The sequence below is a fragment of the Myotis nattereri genome (genome assembly GCF_964212035.1).
Source record: "Myotis nattereri genome assembly, chromosome: 14".
NCBI lineage: Eukaryota > Metazoa > Chordata > Mammalia > Chiroptera > Vespertilionidae > Myotis > Myotis nattereri.
Genome location: NC_138089.1, coordinates 15647385 through 15671686, shown reverse-complemented (window position 1 = coordinate 15671686; position 24302 = coordinate 15647385). Strand labels below are relative to the sequence as shown.

The 24302-nt window shown below is 42.5% G+C and overlaps 1 protein-coding gene across 1 annotated transcript in view; it reads right to left on the bottom strand.

The window, feature by feature from the left end:
* FHIT (fragile histidine triad diadenosine triphosphatase) overlaps positions 1 to 24302 on the bottom strand; it is a 951724-nt gene that overhangs the window by 230262 nt on the left and 697160 nt on the right. The window contains exons 3-4 of the mRNA XM_081105853.1: positions 14031 to 14176; positions 11824 to 11853 (exon numbers count right to left, since the gene is read on the bottom strand). Of these exons, the coding sequence (XP_080961979.1) occupies positions 11824 to 11853; positions 14031 to 14176 (176 nt within the window). The remainder of the gene's footprint in view (positions 1 to 11823; positions 11854 to 14030; positions 14177 to 24302) is intronic.

The window sequence follows — 24302 nt, the reverse complement described above, 5'->3', positions numbered from 1 at the left end:
GTGCACACACCTTACCCTGAAGAATTAGCTGCAAGATAAGATTTAATGCTCAAAAGAAGGGGAAGGATAGGTTCACAGGCCCATTTTGTGCAGCACCACCATCGTTAAAGTTAATGGAATTACCTTGTGGTCATGCACCGAAGACAGCCTGTTGGAAGTTAAGCTCTTCGAGGGCCATTGACTCACAGGCTTTCGCTCACAGGTACCTACTGCCCTGTGATGAGCATTGCAGATATACAGAAGCATTTTAGAAACTGTTGACTCAAACAGCCACTTAAGCATATTAAGAAGTAACAGTAAGTGATGATTTCAGAGTAGATGATCTATGTGGGGATGTTTTCCCCTGGAAGTAGCAGAAAATTCAACTCTGACTGGCTTCAACAGCAGGAGACGTTATTGGATCGCCTACCCAAACAGTCCAAGGGGCAGTGCAAGCTTTGGGGCCGGTGAATTCAGCCACCCCATCATGTCACCAAGGATCCCACTTCTTTCTAATCTCTGCCATGCCGCAGCCTCTGTGCCATTCTGAGGGAGGTGGCCCTAGGAACTGGGCGGCAGTGATTGAGAAAGCACCCCTTCCCGCCAGCAATGGAGACAAGTCCTCCAAAAGGCTGGGGACAACCACCCCTAAAGCCCAGGAAGTCCGACCCTCTACGTGGCTTAGATTGGGATGAATGAAGTCATTGCTCTGGCAGAGAACATTGGCTGAGGCCAAATCCAGCCCCCTGCCTATTTCTATAAATAAAGTTTTATTGGAACACAGTCACACCCACTGATGCAAGTTCATTTACATATTTTCCAAAGGCAGCTGTATAATTGTGACAGAGACCACCTGGCCCGCAAAGCCTAACGTGTTTACTATCTAGCCTTCCACGAAAAAGCTTGCGGATCCCTGCATTAGACCAGACAGGATTCACACTTGAGGCTAGAGATGGATTCAACCACATCCTACCTTCTCGGCTGCTGAATAATGGAGCAGCGCACAAGGTACACTGGGGAGAGAGCCACGGCACCCATACAGATATGAGACAAATATTCAAGTTCTAGAAAGTGGGCTAAGAAAGTTAAAAACACAAGTCAATGAGGGTGACCCATCATATTTGGTGCAAATGAAATATCCTTTGCCTTTAGAACAGCGGTTCTCAACCTGTGGGTTGCGACCCCTTTGGCAGTCGAATGACCCTTTCACAGGGGTCGCCTAAGACCATCCTGCATATCAGATATTCACATTACAATTCATAACAGTAGCAACATTACACTTACGAAGTAGCAACGAAAATAATTTTATGGTTGGGTCACAACATGAGGAACTGTATTTAAAGGGCCAGAAGGTTAAGAACCACTGCTTTAGAATATACTCCAAACACCGAATACATTTAAAGTAGAATGAAAACTCCTCGCAGCATGCACAAAACCCTATATAACTTCTCTCCTGTCCACCTCTTCAAACTTACTGCCCATCACCTCTCTCTCCAGCCACCGGGCCTTCCATAATCTCCTATATCAGTGATGGCGAACCTTTGACACCATCACCTCTGACAGGCAAACTCATTTTTTTGGTTGATTTTCTTTGTTAAATGGCATTTAAATATATAAAATAAATATCAAAAATATAAATCTTTGTTTCACTATGGTTGCAAATATCAAAAAATTTCTATATGTGACACGGCACCAGAGTTAAGTTAGGGTTTTTCAGAATGCTGACACGCCGAGCTCAAAAGGTTCCCCATCACTGTCCTAGATTCTAGAATGTGCCAGCTCATCGGCACTGCTGCCTCCTCTGCCCAAAATACAAGCTGCTTCTCTCCCACTCTTCACCTGGCTCAATCCTGTCACTCCTCGGGTCTCAGTTACAGGTCACCTGTCCAGGGTGCCTTTCCTGACTGCCCTCTCTAAAGCAGCTACGACCCCTCTATTCAACCACTGGCCCCTGGGAAAGTCCCTTTCACAACCTTCCTAATACCCCTCAAGATCTGCAATCATGTTATTTGTTCATTGGGGTGCAAAAGGAAGGTAAACAATAAGCTGAAATTGTCTGCCTCCTTTCCTCTGTACCCCAGTGCCCAGCAGCACCTAACACATTGCAGGCAATAAACACTAGCAGAGGAATTAATATGAGCTACACAACTTCTAAACCTCCCCAGTCTTCCCCATGACGCCATTTATTTTAAAGACTTTCCTTAAAGACAGGGACTGGGTCTCATTCTTCTTGGTCTGACAGTACCTGTGAAAACACCTGGCAGGAAGCAGGCATTGGAATAACAAATTCAAGACTGAATGCCAGGGAGTACAACAGGAGCGGGAAGGATGCTCATTTCCTGGGAGGCAGGAGCAGGGTTCGGCAGTGAGGAAACTGTCATCATCAACCACAGATCGGAGCTGCTCAGAACTGGTCTCCAGGTACAGCAGCAGATCAAGGACCACTTTGAAGGTTACAGAGGGAGATCATTTGGACCATAGGTGACAATGCTACATGACTTCCAAGGTCACTTGCCCCTCTGGGATTCTGAGCTATCCAGGGCTCTGAGTATCTTCCTCAAGAGTGAATTCCATCTCGGGACATCTGATGACAGAGCTGAGCTTGGAATCACATTTACTCTTTCCATGGCTGAACAGTTTCATCAAAATTATAACTGCTAGACCCTGATTACATCTGGGAATTTATAGCATTTATAACCAACAGATGAACTGAAACACCAAGAGAAGGCCCTGTGGGGCTGCTTCTCAGGGCGCCTACACAGCAGGTTAAGAAATCTATTTTAGGGGACTGGTAGTGATATACAGACCCAGGGTGGGCGGTTTGAATGTGAACATTAGGCTAAATGGATTTCACCAAGAAGTAAAAGTCTATTTGGTGAGTTTGCTTTGTTCACTCAATGTTGTTTATTCTTCTAAATCACGTAGGCAAGGTCAGCACCCTAAGCAACTTCATGCTCATTTTCATGTAAGATCAGGAGTAAGGAAATCTTATTTAGAAGAATGAACTATCAGGGAGAGCAATGGTTTGCACTCCCAGAATGCAGCATGATTATCTGTATGTTGACTGAGTTCAGAAGGATCTGGAACCACCGTTTTGTCCTTTTCCGCTGAGGTTTGGGATGAATCTATTGGATTCCTGCCTTGGTGTCTTTATTTCCCTGATCCCGGTGGATGGGAGGCTTCTCCAGGGAGCGGACCTGCCATGAGACTATAGCTCATGACACGTGAAGTTAGAATTTCAAAATTACCCTTTCCCAGCACTCCCATAATTCATGTGGAAGGCGGGAGAGTTCTCACTGTGCTGGCCTGAGGGCCATTGCAGATCCTCACCAACCCAACATTTCTCACGCAAATGTCTGTCATCAGGAAGGTCATTATTCTAATTCTTTCATGTCTGTGGCTCTGCACGTTGCCATATCTATTCTTCATTAAGTCGGTTTTCATCCGACCCAGGCTCAGTCATCAAATCCTTACACTTCTAGCTGCCCTTTGGGGCTTGAGAATTACTTTATCAATGGCTTTGGCAAAAGGGGCAAAAAAGAGTCCCTGAAAGGGACTAAGTAATTCAAAATGAATATGGGAGTGAAAATCAAATCTGGGTCATCCAGAGCCAAGAACTGAAATGTATTTATATAAACAGCGGTTCATGAATCTGGGAAACCATTAGAAACAACTGTGGGCCTTTCAAAAATCAATTTCAGGGCCCCATCATCAGCCATTTGGGAATAGGAGATATGAGAACTAGTTCCACCCTGAAGATAGAAAGTGAACAGAATGAATGTTAATAGTCATTTCTTAATGAAAAATTCATCCAATGAGGTCCCTGTGGAATAGCAATTATAGAGATAGCTACATATTTTAAAATACATTTATAATATCAAGATATTAAACATATAAATAATGTAATGATACACGATGCACATTAACCAACCTAAGAATAGAACAGTATCTGTGGTGTTGAAGGTCCCTGGTACCGTTACACCCAGTGGTGTGCTCCTTCTCCTCGCTACCTCCCTTGGGGCATCCTGACCCTATCCGTGTCCATTTCTCTAAGTGCCATACAGATTTTCATTTTTTAAACTTATGTGCGTAGCCTTTAAGGAACCTGATTTTATGTTTTATTATTTCTCCTGTTAACAACTCCCAAAGTCCACAGCATCATCTGGATCTGCCTGGACTGAAGGGGCCAATTTTGACCAAAGCACACATTACTTCATGGCTGCGCACTCCCCATCCTGTACTTAAGGTGTGTGGTGTGGTCTAGACCAGATGGCTCATCTACTGAGCCCCAATCGAGCTCCTGTATTTAATCAAAACTACAGAATCCTTGTGGCAGGATTAATTGATCTGAGTTAATTTTACCTTTTCTTTCCTTTTTAACCCCTTTTACAGAACTGACATTTTAGACAAGCCAATTATTTAGATGTCACAGGTTTAAAACGTTGAACCTACAATGGGCTAGTTATGGAATTAGAAAATTTTATAAATTCGTTCCCAGGCCAAAACATACAGAGCAAAATAGTGAGAGAGAGGACTTCCTTCAACGATTACTGAGCACCGAGTGTCCCATAGCAAATGGCACTAGTGAGTAACTGCCCTCACCACATGGACACAGGTAAGGAGGTGATTCTGATTAATAACACCTGACAGCTATGTAGCATTTTAGGGTCTATAAAGCACTTCGACTTTCACAGGATCTTGGATTTGAGAGTGATTAAATAAAACCCCAAACTCTGAGCACACATGTAAGAGATGGTCTACTTGTCATTAAGAATATGTCTGTAGTGTTTGCTACATATTTTTTTTGTGTTACAAACCTCATAATTATCCACTTTGCTATGTTAGAGCCTCTAATTGCTAAAGGAATGTGTTTGGTAGCACTAATAAAAAACTAAACATCTAAAACAGAATTCTGCTAAAAAATGACATGCAGCAATAAAACAACATTTAAGTTAGTTAACCTTCACCTCAGCAATAAATTAAGCAAGGACAGCCCTCTGGGTATTGTTACTATTCCAAGCAGAGCAAAGCAGTACAGATGAATTTGTGTTTAGAGTGACAGATATTTACAAAACCTCTCCTGCAGACCTTTGACTGTGCTGGCTTCGTGCAAGGTGTGTAGGAACAGCTGGCCACTTGATATCCTGGGAGCTGGGTTTTGGAAAGGTCTGGGTTTGAATCCCACCTCTCCTGCCAACTATGAGTGTTTTTTCCTGAGTCACTTTACCTCCATAAAGCTTGGTTTCCCCAAGGGTAAACTATTAAGGCCCACTTTTGAGGGTTGTGAGGATTAAGTGAAAATTATAAAACTAATAACCAACGTTTATTGAGATGTTCTTACATGCCAAGTACTATTTTATTCCTCTTTTTAAATTAAATTTATTGGGGTGACATTGGTCAACATGAATATGTAGGTTTCAGGTGTGTGTTTCTATGTTATAAGAGCTGTATATTGCACTGTATGCCCACCATCCAAAGTCAAATCTTCTGTCACCATATATTAAGATCCCCTTCCCCCCCACCCCCACCCCAAGCACTATTTTAAAGGTATTTGCATGCATTAATCCATTTGGTCTTCACAACAATGCTAGGAAGTTGGATACTATCAAGATCCCTGGCTTTATAAATCTGCAAATGGATGCTAGAACTAGGGATGGCTGACGCTTGCTGGGTCAGACAACTGGTAGACCACGTCTCTGGGATTGAAACAAGTTTGTCTGCCGCCAGGGTCCTCCCTCTTCATCAAAATATTTGAATCCTGATGACGTACTCCACCTTCAACATCCTCCCATGTCACCCACCTACGCTGCCTGTGAGCTTGAAAGAGCAAGGAATTTAATAAATAGGGACAGGAGAAAATCAAGGGGCTTGGTTAATCTTTCTTTCCGTGCTTTGACCAAATGGCATCCTGTGAATAAGAATTAACCAACTGGAAATGGAAAAATGCAATGAGTTAATAGCTACTTGGAAGAGGACTTGAGGGTTTAGTAGGAGAGAGAAAATTTCCCACAGGAGACAAGAGGGCCATGGTCCCTGCTACTGGCTGGAGAGCCTGGGCCCAGGGGTTTTGACTCCAAGTCACTAGGAGGGGAGGAAGGGTCGGAGACATGTACCTGCCAGAGGGGGAGGTGGGCTTGGAGGTGTCCCCCTCCCACATGTACACCCAAACCCCTAAGCACAGACATTGTTTTTGATTTACCGAACTCAGGCAAATTGGATTCATTCTGCAAGCAGAGATGTAAATTGTAAGGCAATTCCACAACATAAAAGCTACTCCATCCTGAGGATACTAATTCTTCCCGCAGTAAATCCATGCATTAGGTGTCAACTTGGGCAAGACACGTTCACCGCGGCTTTAATCAAAGGAAACAAGTTTTCTGACAAATTACTGCTCTCTTGAAATTTCTCTAGATGAAATTAATAAATAACCGTCAAGTGAAATGATTTTCATTCTTAAACTGTCGATTTCTCCTTTCTGTGCGTAGAGAATTGGTTTGGGTTGAAATCAAGCTGCTGTGTGGAGATTCCTCCTCATCTTGTCACTTCTCCGGTGAGTGGCTTTGCCCTTGGAGGGGCGTATGCATGGGAGTCACTGAGGGTGTCTCTTAGAATGCAGAGTCCTGGCTCCCACACCCCACCTACTGACTCAGCTCTGCACAGAGTGCAGGCAGGTTTCTGTTCTGTGAAAACCAACTTCAAGTCATTGCGAAGTACTCTTGGCCCAGAACCATGTCTTGCTCATTACCAGACGCTAAAAATACCAGGATAGAGATTTTCCTCCCAATTAATCAGACCGGTTACTGAATGTTCAAGGGGTTACTTTATAGCAAGTTCAAACTAGATATCCAAGTAGCACAATTCATATGTTCAAGAGAAAGATTTCTCAAGAATTTAAGCTAAAAGGCAATAAGTAATAGTGAGAGAATTCAGTGTATAAAAAGTAAATCAACACCAAAACCGGTTTGGCTCAGTGGATAGAGCGTCAGCCTGCGACTGAAAGTCCCAGGTTTGATTCCGGTCAAGAGCATGTACCTGGGTTGCGGGCACATCCCCGGTGGGGGATGTGCAGGAGGCAGCTGATCGATGTTTCTCTCTCATCGATGTTTCTGACTCTCTATCTCTCTCCCTTCCTCTCTGTAAAAAATCAATAAAAATATATTTAAAAAAATAAAAAGTAAATCAACTCATCAAGGCCACAAACAATTCCAATAACAGGTACAGTCTCCTGAAGCCTAGCTTTCGCCTAAGAAACTAAGGGTATGGTTTTAATTAAGAAACAAAGGGTAAGATGACAATTAAAAAACATGCATAAAGCCCCAGGGACAGTATATGGTAGGCTGTATCTGTTCATGTAGGTTTCTTCTCACCATCACTCAATACAATAAGTAGGGTTTCCCCCCTTTGAGAAATGTGGGAATGCATGTGCAGAGAGGTTAAGCAGCTGGCCCAAAGGCACACAGCTAGTAATTTAGTAAACCTAATATTGCTATGGAACCTCTGACTGACACCAAACTACATTAACTGCTGGACTTTATGAAGAACTAAAATGCTCTTTGTGTTCAGAAATTAAAGCGATTACCATCCTGCCCAGTGTTGCTCAATGGTTAGAGTGTTGGCCTGAACACCATAGGGTCACTGGTTTGATTCCCAGTCAAGGGCTGAGTTGCGGGTTTGCTCCCCAGCCCTGGTTGGGGTGCGTGCAGGAGGCAACTAGTCAATGTGTGTCTATTACATCAATGTGTCTCTCTTTCTCTCCCTCCCCCTTCTACTCCCTCTGAAAAGCAATGGAAACTGTTTCTTCAGATGAGTATTAACAAAAAAGAAAAAAAAAATGATTACCAAATCTCCATGTAGAAAATCTGTCCTAGAACCACAGAAACTCCTCAGTGAACGAAAGAGTTTCGTTTCTTCCTTTTGTTTGTTTGTTTGTTTTAATCACACTTCCTTAAAGAATCCTTTTGTTGTTCTTCCCTAAGCAATCTGAAAAGTAATTGCTAATATCTCAACGGTTATTAAGAAACACTTCCCACTGCATTAATACCTTAAAATTAAATATCTAAGTGGAGGATTCAAGCACCATAAACACAGAAGAGTGTAAGCAAGCATAATCTATAAATAGCTCTTATGAGATTGTAGATTATCTTCCTGCCACAAATCTTTCTCTCTAATATACCTCAAACTCCCTCCCACTCAACTGTTCTAAAAGATAGCTGACACTAAACTTACTCAGCAGCATCCCTTTCACTAGGAGAGAGCTAACATTGCCTTAAGGAGCTGGCTAGCTGGAATCACACGCTGGAGTATGGTTTTGATACTTGAATAGTGGACATTTTGTCCTTTGTCAGTGACACCTTGGAACTCGGGATATTCTTGATGGAAATTCCAGGAAACCCAGCCCCCTGACTGCAAACAGGAAGACAAGTACATATCATCTGCTACTTCGTGTCAACGGAAGGTAGAAATAGGAGCAGTGATTTGTTCTATCAAGGGAAGTCCCATTATCATCTCCATCTCCTCCCCGCACCACCCAGGAGATCCAAAGTGAACAACCGAGGACAAAATGCAGGAACTCGGGGAGCTCCCAGTCTGGAGGGACTGCAGGGACAACAAGGGTGCAGGGACAAAAACACACACACAGATAAAAGTTGGTGGAGAATGCCTTGAAGGAAATCAAATAAGGCAACAGAGTGAGGAGTTGTTGCTTTTTTTTTGGGGGGGGGGGGCGGCGGGGGCTGCTTCCAGTGGGAGGGGTGTCAGGGACAACTGATAAACGCAGCGAACACAGCTATGCCTGCGCAAGGTGACACGGTGATATATGGCTGAGACCAGAAGAAAGAGGTTGTTTTTTCGACTCCTAGGGACACCCGAATCGGCGACAGTAGCCTGGCGGAGAGCAGAGCTCCGCTAGTTTTAACCTCAAAAGCAGAGTTAATAATCAATCAAGAAACAAGTGGTCTCTTTTTTACTTCAATATTTCCCTCCCTGCTACACCCTTGTTTCTTTGCAAAGCAACATTTAAAGCCCCTGAAACAAAAAGACACTAAAGCGGCTCTGTGCTCACCAGGCGATCTTTGTGGCAGTGTTGACAGTAAGAGCAGCAGCTTTGGGGAAGAGGTCATTACTGGGTATTGCCATTAGCACCCAGCATGAGGCAGAAAGGGCCTGGAGCCCTGGCATCACGCGGACACCAGCAGCCAACACAGAGGCCAGAGAGAGAGAGAGAGAGAGAGAGAGAGAGAGAGAGAGAGAGAGAGAGAGAGAGAGAGAGAGGACGGTCACTGTGCTTTCCAGCGCAGGCTGGCAAATGCTGCCCGGCAACGCGCAACCGTGCGGATTGCAAAACATGAAGGGCTCGGACGTGTGTAGTTTCCCCTAACCGGACGGCTGACTACGGCAGATGCTGCTTTGCTACCGGGAGGGGCTGCCTATAAGGCTGAGGTCCGCTGGTCAAGCTGGTGTGGCCACCACCACCTATTGTGTATCTACACCCTGAAGAGAGTCGTGGGTGTGCTTATTAACCGTGACGATCCCCAAGCCCCACCACAGCTTCTAAACCAGGAGGTTTAGAATAAGGGCTGGGCATCAACTTGCTTTTAAAAACTAACACCAAAATCAATTTTCATGCAGGTAGTGTAAGAATGACACTTGGGAAAACATCGATCCGCCAACTTTACAGATTCAGATTTGGTCCGAAAGGACAATTTTCAAACTCAGTCGCCCACTGAGGTTTTTCTATGTACGCATATGGTTTTTTTTCTTTTAACCATTTCATATTCCACAAAGAATCAGAGATGGTTTAGTTTGTGCAGTAACTCAGATAAGGAACATTCTGTGATCTGTTAGAAACAATTGAAAAATGTCCAAAACCATATAATCTACTGATTTTTTAAAAAGTAGAACTGTAAAAAAAAAATTAAGCTAAATAATAATGGTGGTGATAATAACCATATTCCACATTTTATATATGGGCATACATGCCAAGAATTACTCTATTCTCACCGTTTAAGTTAACAAAACTATTTAAAAAACTTGGCCAGACATTTGGGACGTCAGAAATAGTCACTATTGTAGTCGTTTGTTTATTTTTTTAAAATATGTGTATTATTATTATTAATGGAGATATAATCCAAATACCATAAAATTCACCATGTGCAAGTATGCAATTTAGTATTTTTTAGAATATTCTCAAAATTGCACAGCCACCACCAATACCCAATTCCACCACATCTTCATCACTCCACAAAACCCCTACCCACCAGCAGTCACTCCCCGCCCCTCGCTCTCCAGCCCATGGCAACCACTCATCTGCTTTCTATCTCTATCCCGAGCCTGTTTGTACAGGAACTAATTTTGATGTCCCCTTCAGAATTCTGAAATGAGATTTTGAGATCCTGTAGCCTATATGTTCGTATACATATTGGATATGTTTAGTATGTGCATATTACCAATCTGTGCAGTCCACTGATTTGGTTTGTACTTTCTCCCATGCTACCAGCTGTGCCTCTATAGTGTCACTTTCAAGGGCTGCAGAAATTTCATCAAATAGATATTGCATAATGCATCCAACTAATCTGGTGTTGCTGGGATTTACATTTGAATATTGCGTTCTTTACAGAAAACTAGTAACCAGGTTTAGACATGTGTGCTTTGCATTTTAAGAAGCAGTTTCAAAAAGCAGCTTCTCCGATTATACCCTTCTTGTTTGCATCTGCATATATACAAGCCAGGCATGGTGTGGGCAGCGAGGTGGAGGACAGCTGTGGGTCCCCTCTGCCCTATCACACCACAGGTCTGGACAGTCAGGGTGCCAGCTCTTTCCTATCAAAAGGAGTTCGGTGACAGTCCCTATAGGACATTCCCTGCTCAAAAGTAGTTCCTGGACATTCTATTTTAAAAGTTCCACAGTAGCTAAGTTAAACATTAAAGGCACATACAAACTAAAATCGAAAGAGAACTACATTTATTTGGCATTGTTTGATCCAAGCATTACCCGACACACTGATAGCCAGGGTCAGAGCCCCAGGACATCACTTTGCAAAGTATAACACTAGCACCCCAGCCTGATTAGCTTCTGATTTCTAGCACCAGAGTAGGGGGTGGGGGGAGGGTTTTCTAAGACTTAGGCAGGGGACCTACCGGCATAGGAATTTGCATTTATATGAAGGGGCTGAAACCCAGCTTTGGCATCAGCAGGTGTTTAGTCTTTTACGTTCCTGGGGAAGCAGGGGCTATCCTAATAAATCCTCCTTTCCTCTTCCTGCACATTTAAAACACATCTTTGAGCTCCACTGACTCCATGAGGTTAGACTTTGGTATTGAGTTCAAAGGGAGGAAAAGTACGTGTGTGGGCAGAGAGGACAGAGAGAAGCAGGGGCGAGGAGTGAAGGGACAACCTGGGGCTCCCACAGCCCTGAGCCCTTCACTGGAGAAGGCAGAGGCAAAGCCGACGGTGTGGAAGCCCGAAGGGGTGTCAAAGATGCCCAGGCTCCTATGGGACCCACAAATCCACACCCACCAGTACAAATGCTCTTTCCTGGGCACGGCCACACATGCAGTCCCGTGACTGCAGTTTCTGTTTTAAGACTCCTTGATTTAGTTTCTGTTTTAGCAGGTGCACAATAATGATTTTATTACAAAAGGTGAACGTCTTGTAAACTAATGGGAAACATATTGCTTGGCAGAGTTTTTCATGTCAGGATTTATGTCCCTAACACGGAGGGTCTCTCTCTCTGACCTCGAAGATAACACAATGAAACAGCAATGTGCTGCCATGACTCAGCGTGAGTTTCTATTAGTTCTCACAATCGCCCCTGATCCATTTGCATGCATATAATGAGCACTCACCTTCACAGTCTGTCCAGCTTCGGGGCCATCCTACAAGGAGGGAAAAAACACAGAGGTGAGAACAGAGCTGGTATCTCCAGCTTATTCAGAAATATCCCCTGTTAATAATTTAGGTCCAATTTCATTGTGTGTTCATTTACATTATTCTCCTGGGGACCATTCGCTTCAAATGTGTGGGACCAAGCAGTTCTCCATTTCTACCTGAGAGTAAGTCAGAAGTGGTGTATAAAAATGACATAAATTATCCAGTGAGCCAACCCCTTGCTATGTTTCATGCTCTTTGCTCTTGGCTACGGTTTCAGTTGCATTAAAGGGAGGTGAAGTATCACACATTTTGGTTATCTTTAAATCAGATGTAGTTTAATTAAGGTCTGACTACTTTAAATCTCTGCTCAGGAAATCTGCTATAAACATAATTCATTAAGCAAGAATATGGGTTGTCTCATATGGGACTGGCATCCCAGAGCATGCCCTACCTGGCTGTTCTGACCTTGGGGGAGAGAGATGGGAGTGTTCATTGTAGCTGGGCCTTTTGCCCATTCTGGCTCCTTCTCTCAGCTTTCTGAAGCCCCACAGAAGTATTTTCTTAATTGAAAATGAACAACCTCACCCAGTCACCAGGCATCATACAAAGTCAAAGCGAGGGCTGAGCAGCTTTGGGATCTCAGAACAAGCAATGTGTCTACAATCAGAAATTCCAACTGAACTAGAGCACTGCAACTTTAGGCAAGTCTTTCTACCACTATGACCTACACTAATGGGATGGGATATCTTGCTTTGCGGTGGGGCCAGGGCTGTATAACCTGTCGTTTTCAAACTTGGAGTCACAACCCACCAGAAGGTCAGGAAGTCAACGGAATGGGTTGTGTCAACACTAAAAAACAAATCAGATAATAGAACAAAATCTATTAGAATATATAGAATGGGTAAACATTGTCTTCTGAAATGCTGGTTTCCTAGATGTATGTGCATGTGGGGGGTATACATGATTGTGAAATAAATATATATCTTACAGTGGGGTGAAGTTAAAAGAAGTTTGAAGGTACTCAAAGCACAAGTCAGTTCTGTATTTGTGGAATTAACTTTGTAGTGAATCGTGTGAGATACCCAGTACTAGCCATTTTCTGTATGTGTGGGTTTCCTGTTAGTATTTCATTAAACACTGACAGCTGTCTTCCCCAGGTGCCTTCATTCAGTCCCTCTGGAAACAAGATTTGTAGCATACGTTTGATCACCCCACCCTGACCCTAACTGTTTGAGGAAATTCAAATGGTTTGACATACAAAACACACACACACACACACACACACACACACACGGGTTTTACAGGGAAGTTTAAATACTATTAACACAGACATAGTGGCCAAAAAGAATTTTTTATGAGAAGCAGGTGAGCATTTCTAGTCAGAGCCTTTCATAACCTGAAAATCTTGACTTTCTTTATCTGTTCCATTTGGTAGAGTGGAGGAGGGCAGAGGAAGGATGTTAACTATTCAGCTAAAGCACCGAGTACAAGGTCTCATGTTGTGGAATAATCGATAATCCATTTTTCCCCCCAAAGGGTTATTGTAGAGTCACCAACTTTCAAGGCTACAAGGACTTTACTATGTATTGATACCCAAGGGGCACCATTTGACAAGTGTAGACTCACCTCTGCCTGAGGGTCTCCAGGGGTCCGGGGTCTCATTTCTTTACCAGGCGGCTGGCCACATGAACTATTCAATCCTTGTAGAGTCTGACCAATCCATAATCAATCACTGAGACTTGATTTATGGACAGAGAAAAGGTCTGCTCTCTGCAGGCCAGGCCCCACCAAACTTGCATATCTCAACTCGACTGGAAGTTGAGCAGAGCTAAACAAGGCAGTGTTTAAAACACTGTCACCATGGAATGAAAATGTCTCGCCCAGCACTAACTCTAGTGAAAGGTATGGAATGCTGGAAAGCCCATTAGGTTACACGTCCATGACGCCCACCTGTCTTGTAAGCAACGCTGCCGACATGATCTCAGCTGATATTCCACAGTCTACCGTGGGGTCCGTGGACAGTAGGGTGGTCCTGGATTAGTTCTATCCTTTTCTGCTATTATGTCAGACATGAATAACCACAGCTGCCTTCCCAGCGGGCTGGCCAGTTCAAAGGGGGGCAACGCCCAGTGCTAGGGTTTGAAAAGGAAGACAACTAATCTCTGAGCATCTGTTCACTCACCTGCATAGCAAGAGTAAGAGAAGTCCCCTGGAAATGCTTTTCCACCACCTTGCCGACCCTCTGGGTCGCCTGAAACAAATCAGCCGCTTCATCGGGACGCAGATCTCGAAAGCGCTCCACTGGCCGAAGGGGACACACCAGGACATCTGCAGGGAGGTCTGTTAAGGATCATTATGCTTGCTGTTTTCCCAGAAAGTGTATGCCCACAGGATTACATCCCTTTGGCCCAGGACCTGAACTCTCAAAGACAAAAAATCAAGAAACAAATATTTATCAAACTACAAGGGGTTCAAAGAAGACTTTCAAACATGGTTTATTGCACTGTGAAGGAGAAGCTGGGATGCGCTGGAGAAATTCTTAGAAGAGCAAGGAACATTAGTGTTTCAGAGAGATGTGAGTGCTGGCTGAGATAATTATGCCAAGAGGCAAGCTATCTTCTGGTCTATTATTTCCTGACCTTATTCTAAAGCTCTGGCCTCTCAAGCAACCCGAGGTACTAGGCTGGAAAAGCAACTAGAATAGCCAGTTGGTGTCTCAAACAAGAGCATCATGATTAAAATTTTATTTTCAGCCGAAACCGGTTTGGCTCAGTGGATAGAGCGTCGGCCTGTGGACTGAGGGGTCCCAGGTTCGATTCCGGTCAAGGGCATGTACCTGGGTTGCGGGCACATCGCCAGTGGGAGATGTGCAGGAGGCAGCTGATCGATGTTTCTCTCTCGTCGATGTTTCTGGCTCTCTATCTCTCTCCCTTCCTCTCTGTGAAAAAAATCAATAAAAATATATTAAAAAAATTTATTTTCGATATCTCTTTGAAGAAATATGTAATGAAAATATAATAGTAGTTTTATTTATTTTATTTTTAAAACCAGTGTAGACATTCTGAAAACATATAGTGAATTTCACCTATAACCAATAGATGTATCATGTGGTTGAACAATTTATGACAAGGATTCTGCGAACTGATTATTAAGAATTCAAGAAGGCAGTTAAAAGGCCCAGTTGGTTGAGCAATGTCCCATGGTTCAATTCCTGGTCAGGGCACATACTCCAGTTGTGGGCTAGATCTGCAGTAAGGGGTGTGAAGGAAGCAGCCGATTGATGTTTCCTCTCTCCCTCTTCCTTCCTCTCTCACTAAAGTAATTTTTTAAAAAAAGTATTGGAAAAAAAAGAAGGCAGTTAAAGGTAAATCATTAATTTACGAAAAGGATTCTCTGCTGTTGCAAATACAGTGGGGCCTTGACTTACGAGTGTCCCGACTAACGAGTTTTTCGAGATACGAGCCGTCTTCCAGCCGATTTTTTGCTTTGAGTTGCAAGCTAAAATTCGGGTTACGAGCCAGCTTCAGATACCCCACCGCTAGTTGGCGCAGCGAACGTCACAGTGAACGCCACAAATCAGCCCAGGATCATGTGTCTCACTCATTCACTTTATGATTTGACATATGAGTAATTTGAGTTACGAGCTCCGTCACGGAGCGAATTAAACTCGTAAGTCAAGGCCCCACTGTAAAAGTATCTTAATGCATTCTATAAGTTAGACAAGTCAACATTTTTACATTATTAGTCTGAACAAGCAACACGATCTAGAGAAAAAGATATATACACTTGATCATTTGTTGATAGCAAATTAATATTTAATATTACATCATTAATAAAACTTCAGTTATTTTTTGTATTTGAAATCATCATATATGTGTGGATATATGCATATATACACTTATGCACACATATGCATACACATAAGTTATATTAACTTTTGCTCTGGCCTGGTGGCTTGGTTGGTTGGTAGCTTGGTCCCATATACCAAAAGGTTGTAGGTTTGATTCCTGGTCAGGGTGTGTAGGGGAGGCAATCTGTCATATTGATGTTTTTCTCCCTTTTTCTCTCCCTGCCTCCATCCCTTTCTTCCTCTCACTCAAAAAATCAATAAAAACATATCTTCAGGTGAGGACTTGGACGAAAAAAAGGCATATTAACTTTTGTTTAATTTTTAGATACCAGCAGGAGGTAAAAACACTTTATTGTTCTTTTCTGTTTCTTTTTTCCTTTTTTCTTGTTTTAAGAGACAATGCTGCTGCCTGGAGCTAAGCAGCTAAAGGTCATAATAAAACCACAATTCTACAGTCTCGCCAGAATCTTGAGCATTTTAGCCCATCACAACATTGATAGGACTCAGGCCCCAGGGAAAGTGCAGTGAGCTCAGCCCGACAAGTCTGCTTTCCATAAGAGAAGAGGAAAAAAAGAGGGAAAGCTGATTAATTTTTCTCATAATCAGGAAGTTCATGTCAACAGTAAACTAGGAAAAGGAGCATTTGTTTAATCTGAGCTCATTTTTCAAGAGAGAAGGGAGGCCTTCACCCACAGGGCATCTGATACTTAGAAAGATAATTATCCTTTGGCAGGGCTGTTTTATTATCATGGGTCAATGAACCGTTTAGAAATGAAGAATTTCCTTTCATTTCCTTTTAGCAGATCGCCAGTCTCCACTCCCACTAGTTGCTTTTCTTTGTTAAAGGAGACCTTTCCCCATCTTCCTCCTTCTTGCATTAATTTACACCCACCCTGGGCCCTGACTTCATCAAACCACAGCAAGATGAGGACCCTGCACGCTTCCAGCCATCCACACAAAGAAACTGGGTGGGGGAGAAACAACATTTTATTTAAACACTTACTTACTATGAACACTGGTGGGATGAATCTGACAATCTTTGTAACTTTAGTCAGACCAATGACATCTGAAAGGGTTTTCTCAGTATCATAAAAAATCTTATCGGATTATCTGTCCATTTTGTGAATCTGATGCTAAGGATTGGCTTGCCCAAATGTCTAATGATTTAAAATACTTATGGAACCAAATAAAAATGTCTGAATTTGTCAGATGTTTTATCCTGTGCAGAATATCCAACCAGAGAGTAATGCATCACATATATTTATTATTTTAATTAAACATTAATAATGGTAATACAACATGTCACAAAACAGTTAAATAGGGTAAACACATTCTCATCTAGGTGCCTATTTTTCACCAGCCTATTTAGTAACACTGACCTGATATATACTAGGACATACTCTGCAACCCAACCCTTTGTTAATAAGTCATTTTATCTGCACATAACACACAATAATAATAATATTGCAAATAATAAGATAAATAAAGACCACTTTTCATATGGGTGAAGTGTTCATATGGGTGATGGATGATCATTTTTCTTCATTTTGTTAGAACTTAGAGGATGGCCAAAGAGGCATCTCAACCCGGAAGTGGCTGCAAAGGTGGGCTCCACACAACTCTAGAGGCGGTTGATGGGTCTGGAGCGACACAGGGTGAAGTTCTGGAGCTCTGGGCTGTGTGAGTAGTTGACCTGGCCAGTAGCAGGTTGACTAGCCACACTCCCTGGGTCATTCTAGAGCAGCCGTGGGCAAACTACGGCCCACGGGCCGAATCCGGCCCGTTTGAAATGAGTAAAACTAAAAAAAAAAAAAAAAAAGACCGTACCCTTTTATGTAATGATGTTTACTTTGAATTTATATTAGTTCACACAAACACTCCATCCATGCTTTTGTTCCGGCCCTCTGGTCCAGTTTAAGAACCCATTGTGGTCCTCGAGTCAAAAAGTTTGCCCACCCCTGTTCTAGAGTCTAGACTCTAATCAGAAAGTCAGGACCAACCACTGTCCTTCAGTTCCTAACAGGAGTGGGAACATCTGGCCTGCGGGCCATATAAAGCCCATAAAATCATTTGGTCTGGCCCTGCCAAGGCATTAGGGGTAAGTCCATTAAATGTTTGACCAAATACAGCAGGTTAATTGTTAGGTTGATAATTCTGTATGGCCCGTGAATGAGTGATGTTATAAATATCCAAATACCCAAACCTTGGCAGCAAAAAGGTTCCCCATCCCTGCTTTAAAGCTATAGCACAGCGGTTCTCGACCTGTGGGTCGCGACCCCTTTGGCAGTCGAATGACCCTTTCACAGGGGTCGCCTAAGACCATCCTGCATATCAGATATTCACATGACGATTCATCACAGTAGCAACATTCCAGTTAGGAAGTAGCAACGAAAATAATTTTATGGTTGGGTCACAACATGAGGAACTGTATTTAAAGGGCCAGAAGGTTGAGAACCACTGCTATAGCAGAAGAGCCTCTCCCTAAACCTCACCACAGGCCACATCCTGACTAATGCCCACCCACCTCCCGACCTCCCCTTCCCCACCCTCTCCTGCACACTGTGCACGGGTCACGTTTGCCTTCTTTCTGTTCCTCAAACACAGCAAGCTCCTTCCCAGATATACAGCCTCTACCCTGGCTGTGTGTTCTTTCTAAGATGCATATGGTGGCTTCTTTCTTATGATTCAGATTCTGATTCCAATGCCGCTCTCTCAGTGGGACACTTAACTGCTGGGTGGTTTAAACTGCTACCTGCTTACTCTCACTCTTACATCACCCTATGTTCATCTTGCCTTGGCCTTTGCCACCAGCTGGTAGTTTTCTTGGTCGGTTGCCACCTTCCCAGGTGAGAAAATAAACTTGACAAGAGTGAGAACTTAAGTCTTGTTTACTGATATTTCATCACCGCCTATACCACCAGAGACATTCAATAAGTATTGCTGGAATGAATGAATAAATAATAAACCAGATCCCGATATCAGTCACCTTGGAGTACTAGAACCCTGAGGAAATTCACTTACTTTTCAATTATCTGTACAAGATTGGGATAGTTTGCACGATTTTTTTTTTAATTCAAAGAGATTTATCCTTAATATCCAGCATAGTTAGAACTAATGTTGGATGAGAGCTAAGGAAATGTAAACTCATTTGTAATGTAAACTAATTTTCATATGAGCCCAAAGGAAATATAATTATGAAGGTAAAATCCTTTTTAAATATCCTTTTATAATTAGAAAGAAGTGGTTTCTAGAATATTCGGAATCTCAGATAAAATATGTATAGAAAAATACTGCTTTACACTATGAATAGGAAATGTAATTCATTTTTTCACTCAGCAAACTGTGAGCACCAATTAGTGTAGACACTATGTGAGGCTCTGAGATAGCAAAGGAGAGAAAGAAGCTGCTCTTGCCCTCCAGGCCAGGCTGCAGGCACTGAGGCAGAGGGCTGCAGTACTGGGGGAGGCGCAGATGACACATAGAAGCAGAGAAACCTGGGGCACCTTCGTAAGGCAAGGGTTCCAGGGTAACCATGAGTAGACTCCGAATTGGATAGATCAGTCCATGGCTGCCTGGACATATAAACGGGTTCAAAAAGGATTTAGAGCAGGTAAGCAAACTTTTTCTGCAAAGGACCAGATGTAAATATTTAGGGTTTCGTGGGCCATAGGCCCAAGCAGCCATAGACAATGCAAACACTAATAGGTGTGGCTATAAACAAAAAGAGGAGGCTGGCCAGATTTGGCCCATGGGCCTTAAAGTGTCAACTCCAGATATAGAGGAATCGCATTCGAAAGAGCTAACTAAGGGAAATCGGAAGTACTGGGGGCCTATTCTTGTTTCCCTAAATTGAGGACTGTAATGCTTGCTTAATAGCATATTAGATGAAGATTAGAGTATCTCACAAAATTTAACTATCCAAGAAAAATATCTGAACATAATAAAGCATATTTTAATTTGAAATAATCAGATATGTGTGGGTATATACATATACACACTTATGCATACAAACGCATACACACATGACCTTCTACAATGCTTCTGATACTTTCAAGAGCAATCTCTCTCTGTCTGTCTCTCTCTCTCTCTCTCTCTCTCTTTCTCTCTCTCTCTCTCTCTCTCTCTCTCTCTCTCTCTCTCTCTCTCACACACACACACACACACACACACACTCTGGCAATCACAACCAGAAAATGTTATACTATTTACACCATGAAATAAATCATGAGTGTTTCTGCCCAATGCAAGCCAAAGGCATTTTTGGCATCTCTAATTGGGAAAATGCAGCATATCATCTGCAAACAAGCAAGAACACCAGAGCCGTGTGCTATTTACAAATTCATCTGAGAATAAAGTACTTTCTCAAAATAAGTGCGTAAGCCTCAGAAGAAAACACCATATTGCTGGAAGATGGTAGGTATGTGCTACATGTTTCTCCTAGACAAACAATTCAGGGAAAGCAAATTAATTCTGAAGAAGAGCAGACCGCGCTCATAATTCTACTGCCACTGTTTATATGCCAATGATTTTAAGGTAATATCACAGATGCAGTGTAATTTAATATGGAGACTCTTAGGCTTTGCTAATGGACAATTCCCATATCATACATAGGCTATAAGAACACACTTCTCCTGTGTTGCTTGAGATTAACACCTCTGAAGAGACTCTTTAACCAACATGCAATGATAACCTTAAAGAAGTTAATCTACTCAAATGAATTTATTTTGTTAATCCTTACCTGAGGATCCCGCCCCCCATTTATTTTTAGAGTGAGTGGAAGGGAGGATTCACATATTAAATGAATTTAATATATGTTGATCCACACACCTCACACATGAAAACCTGTGAAAGAGATTAGCACATGGAATCTTATCTCTCCCTGCCATCTAAAGTAGAGACATCCATTTAGTAATAACGTTTTGTAAAAGAAAAGAAAGATAATAGTTACAATTTAGTTCCTTTAGTCAACAGAGATTCCTTGTAGTAGAGGAAAGTCAGAGAAGAATTCTTACTGCAGATGAGAGCTAAAGGGGACTTTACAAACGGGGGAGTAATTCAAACAAGATTGACTGGCTCATCCATCCATCCCACAACTAAAGCCTCTCTCAGTCCAGGGCTTGTACTACAATTGAGGATGCCAAGATGAATACAGCGGAGTAACTGACCTTGAAGAGTTCACACTCTAATGTCCCAAACTGTCATGCAGTGTAAACAGATCATTACAACACAGATGAGTGCCATTGATAGAAATCAGTACAGAATGTTGTGGGAGCACAGAGGAGGCAGCATCTAACTCTGCCCAGGGGTTAGATAAACTGTTCAGGATGGGCTTGCATTTCAATTTTCTAAAACCAGCAACTGTTTCTCCAAATCTGGACCAATTCAGTCCTTGAAAATGGTCTAATCACTTATGGTTAGTTGTCAGGCATTCCTTCTTTGACCAACATCACTCTTCCATTTATATATGTACTTGTGTTTACTTAATCTTTCCAACCAACCCATAAAACACTTTGATAATTCCTATTTTGCATTTGAGGATATTGAAACTTATGGAAAATAACAAACTTGTGCAAGACAGCACACAGCAAATGTGAGACTAACACTAGACTTCAACCCACGCCTGCCTGATTCCGAAGTCCCCGTTACTGACCACAGCTCTGTGATGTGTGTGCTTTTTATAATTTCATGGCCAGTCTCTGCCTACCCTCTTACGAAAAGTATGCCCTCCATTCCCGGAGTCCCTCTCTTCGTGGAAGAGAATCAGGGATTTCATGAAATTCAAAGATATTATGCAAAACTGCTAAAGGCTTTGAAACGCCTAGCCTTGAATGAAGGAAGCAGAGGCAACATGCAATCCCCTGGTGGAAGAGGGCCTCGGTGCTGGGCAGGGGAGGTGGTGAGTATGCCCTCATCCTAACAGAGACCTGTGAGTAAGCACATCAGAAATGAGAGAACTACCTTGCACCAGGGGATCAGTGGGAAGAAGTAAGTCCAGGTGCAGAGCCTGCATTTGGGCCCTTTTCCATCTTTGAACTTGGGTTGCTTCAAGGTAACTTCGGCTACCCCGGGCTGCCAGACTCAAGTAAGATTAGATATTACGATCGATACCAATGGATTACACTGTCAGACACACTGAAAAATCCCTTTACTTTTGGACAGTCTAATTATTGGGAGTCATTGACTTCCTCATACCATCATTTATATCACCAAGAACTACTAGAAACCTGGTAATACCTTTTCACCCCTCTTCCTCTCCACTTTCACCACCAACCCAGAAGTGACCGTCTCTGTCCTTTTGGGTGTAAACACTTAGTGTTTTTTTGTCACATGACAGTGTTATGACAATAAGCCAGGCCCCGCGGTGAACTCTTGCTGACACATAGCAAACCCAGAATACACAGGGGTCCTCAAACTTTTTAAACAGGGGGCCAGTTCACTGTCCCTCAGACCGTTGGAGGGCCGGACTATAGTTTAAAAAAACACTATGAAAAAATTCCTAGGCACACTGCACATATCTTATTTTGAAGTAAAAAAACAAAACGGGAACAAATACAATATTTGTATTTGCATGTGGCCTGTGGGCCGTAGTTTGAGGACCCCTGATACTCACAGTTAAAGAAAGAAATCAGATGGAATCTTTGCACTAGTCAAGTACCTCAAGTTTTTGTGGTAGATAATTTACAAATATTACTCCAAGAATCCTTCCCATCCTATATGCCCCTTTGCAAAGTGACTTTGCTCCTCTTTGCATTGAGAGGTAGAGTCTGTGTCCCCTCCCCTTGAATCTGGGATGGCCTGTGACTTGCTTTGATCAGTGGGATGTGGTAGAATTGTTGCTTGTGACTTTCCATATTTAGGCATTAACAGAATGTGTATCTTCTGGGTTTCGTCCTCTTGGACCCTGAGATAAGCATGCTGTGAAAGCCCAGCCAGCCTGTTGGAAAATAAGAGTTACATGGAGGAGAACTGAGATCCCCCAGCTGATAGCCAGATGCTACTGTCAGGCCTTCCAAGCCCAGGAGAGCCACTGACTGACTTCTGAGCTTCTGTATCTATTACCTATGGCCACATACTGAACTACCCTGAAAACACAGGGGCTTAATATAACCTTCATTTGATTTCTTATTATGATTCTGTGGGTAGTTTTTGCTGCTGGCCCCACCTGGGCTCACTCATGCACCTGCTTTCGGTTGGCTCAGGTGGGTGCACTGGGCCTCTACTCTCCATGCTCTTAAATTCCATCTCCTGATAGGAGGAGGGGAAAGACCACATTGAAAAGAGGTATGAGCACTCAAATTCATGTAGTGACGAGGGGCATTATTACAACAATCTACCAAAGTTGGTAATTCTGAAAGAAGTTCTGGGGATTTTGCAAATTAACAGGTGCCCAAGGTATCTTGCATGTCCTAGTGAGTGTATACGACCAAGGCATTTTAGAGCTGGGATGGATCCTAAGCATTAGCTACTCTAGTAGTTTCCGTGTTGGAAAAAAAAAATGGGAGTTAGAAACATTAATTGATTTGTTCAAAGTCACAGTTAGGGACACAAGTGGAATTGAAATTCAGCTGTTTGGCTTCCCAGACCAAAGTGATTTTTATGACATGTCAGATGGCAAAATGTTGCACCTCAGCCACATGTTCTAATGCTAAACCTCTGGCAGACAGCAATACTCTGCATAATTCTCTCTGTGATCCATAGAGACTCAGACTCCTTGTCAATCCTGACCTCTGAGCAGTCACCACTAATGGGCATGGAACACGAGATGGACGTGTCCTTTCTGTGGCTCCCCTATGGCCTCATGAATGATGGAAGCAACCGTAAAGGCCCAGTGGAGTCAAGAACAAAGTGAGATTTTGTGAAAGTGAGACTCTGCCCAGCTGCATCAAATGTTCGTTATGTTGCTACACTTTCTATTCAAAATTAATTTGATAAGTTCAAAACTTGCTCATCAAGGATAAGAATTGATGATGAAAAAATAATTGTATGGGCATTTCCATGACAAATATGAAATATTTAAGTACAGAGTGGTGACAGAGAAATGGAAATGTACTAATTTAGATGATTAATTCAAGAAGACAGCGGAATATTATTCTCAGACTTGCTCCCATTTATTTTTCTATATATGATCTATCCTAGGGATTCTGATTATAAAAGTCACTAAAATAAATCAAACCATCAAAATATCATTGATTCTGATGAGGCTGGTCAGCATGTGTATATGTGAATATGGAGTAAGTCTGTATCAAATGACACGACAAAGGATTAGTCATTCTTCTAGATTAATAATAAAGAAGAGTCTATATTCATTTCTACTGCAGATCAATAAGCAGTTCAGTGACATGCAAGGAACCTCTCTGCTTACAGAGACGACTTCTGCAGACCCTTGTAATGAATTAATTACTCTAACAAATAATCCTAGACCTACTATTTAAAGTAATTCTTAATGTCACTTCAAAAACAACAGGATAGGCTGTGAGGGATTTTTAAAGAGAAGATTCAATTTATTTAATGCCAATAGAACAGTTGTGGAGCTGTGTACCAAATAGGTGGCATCTTAATAAATAATCTACTATTCATTAATATAGGCACTTCTGTGAATTTCCT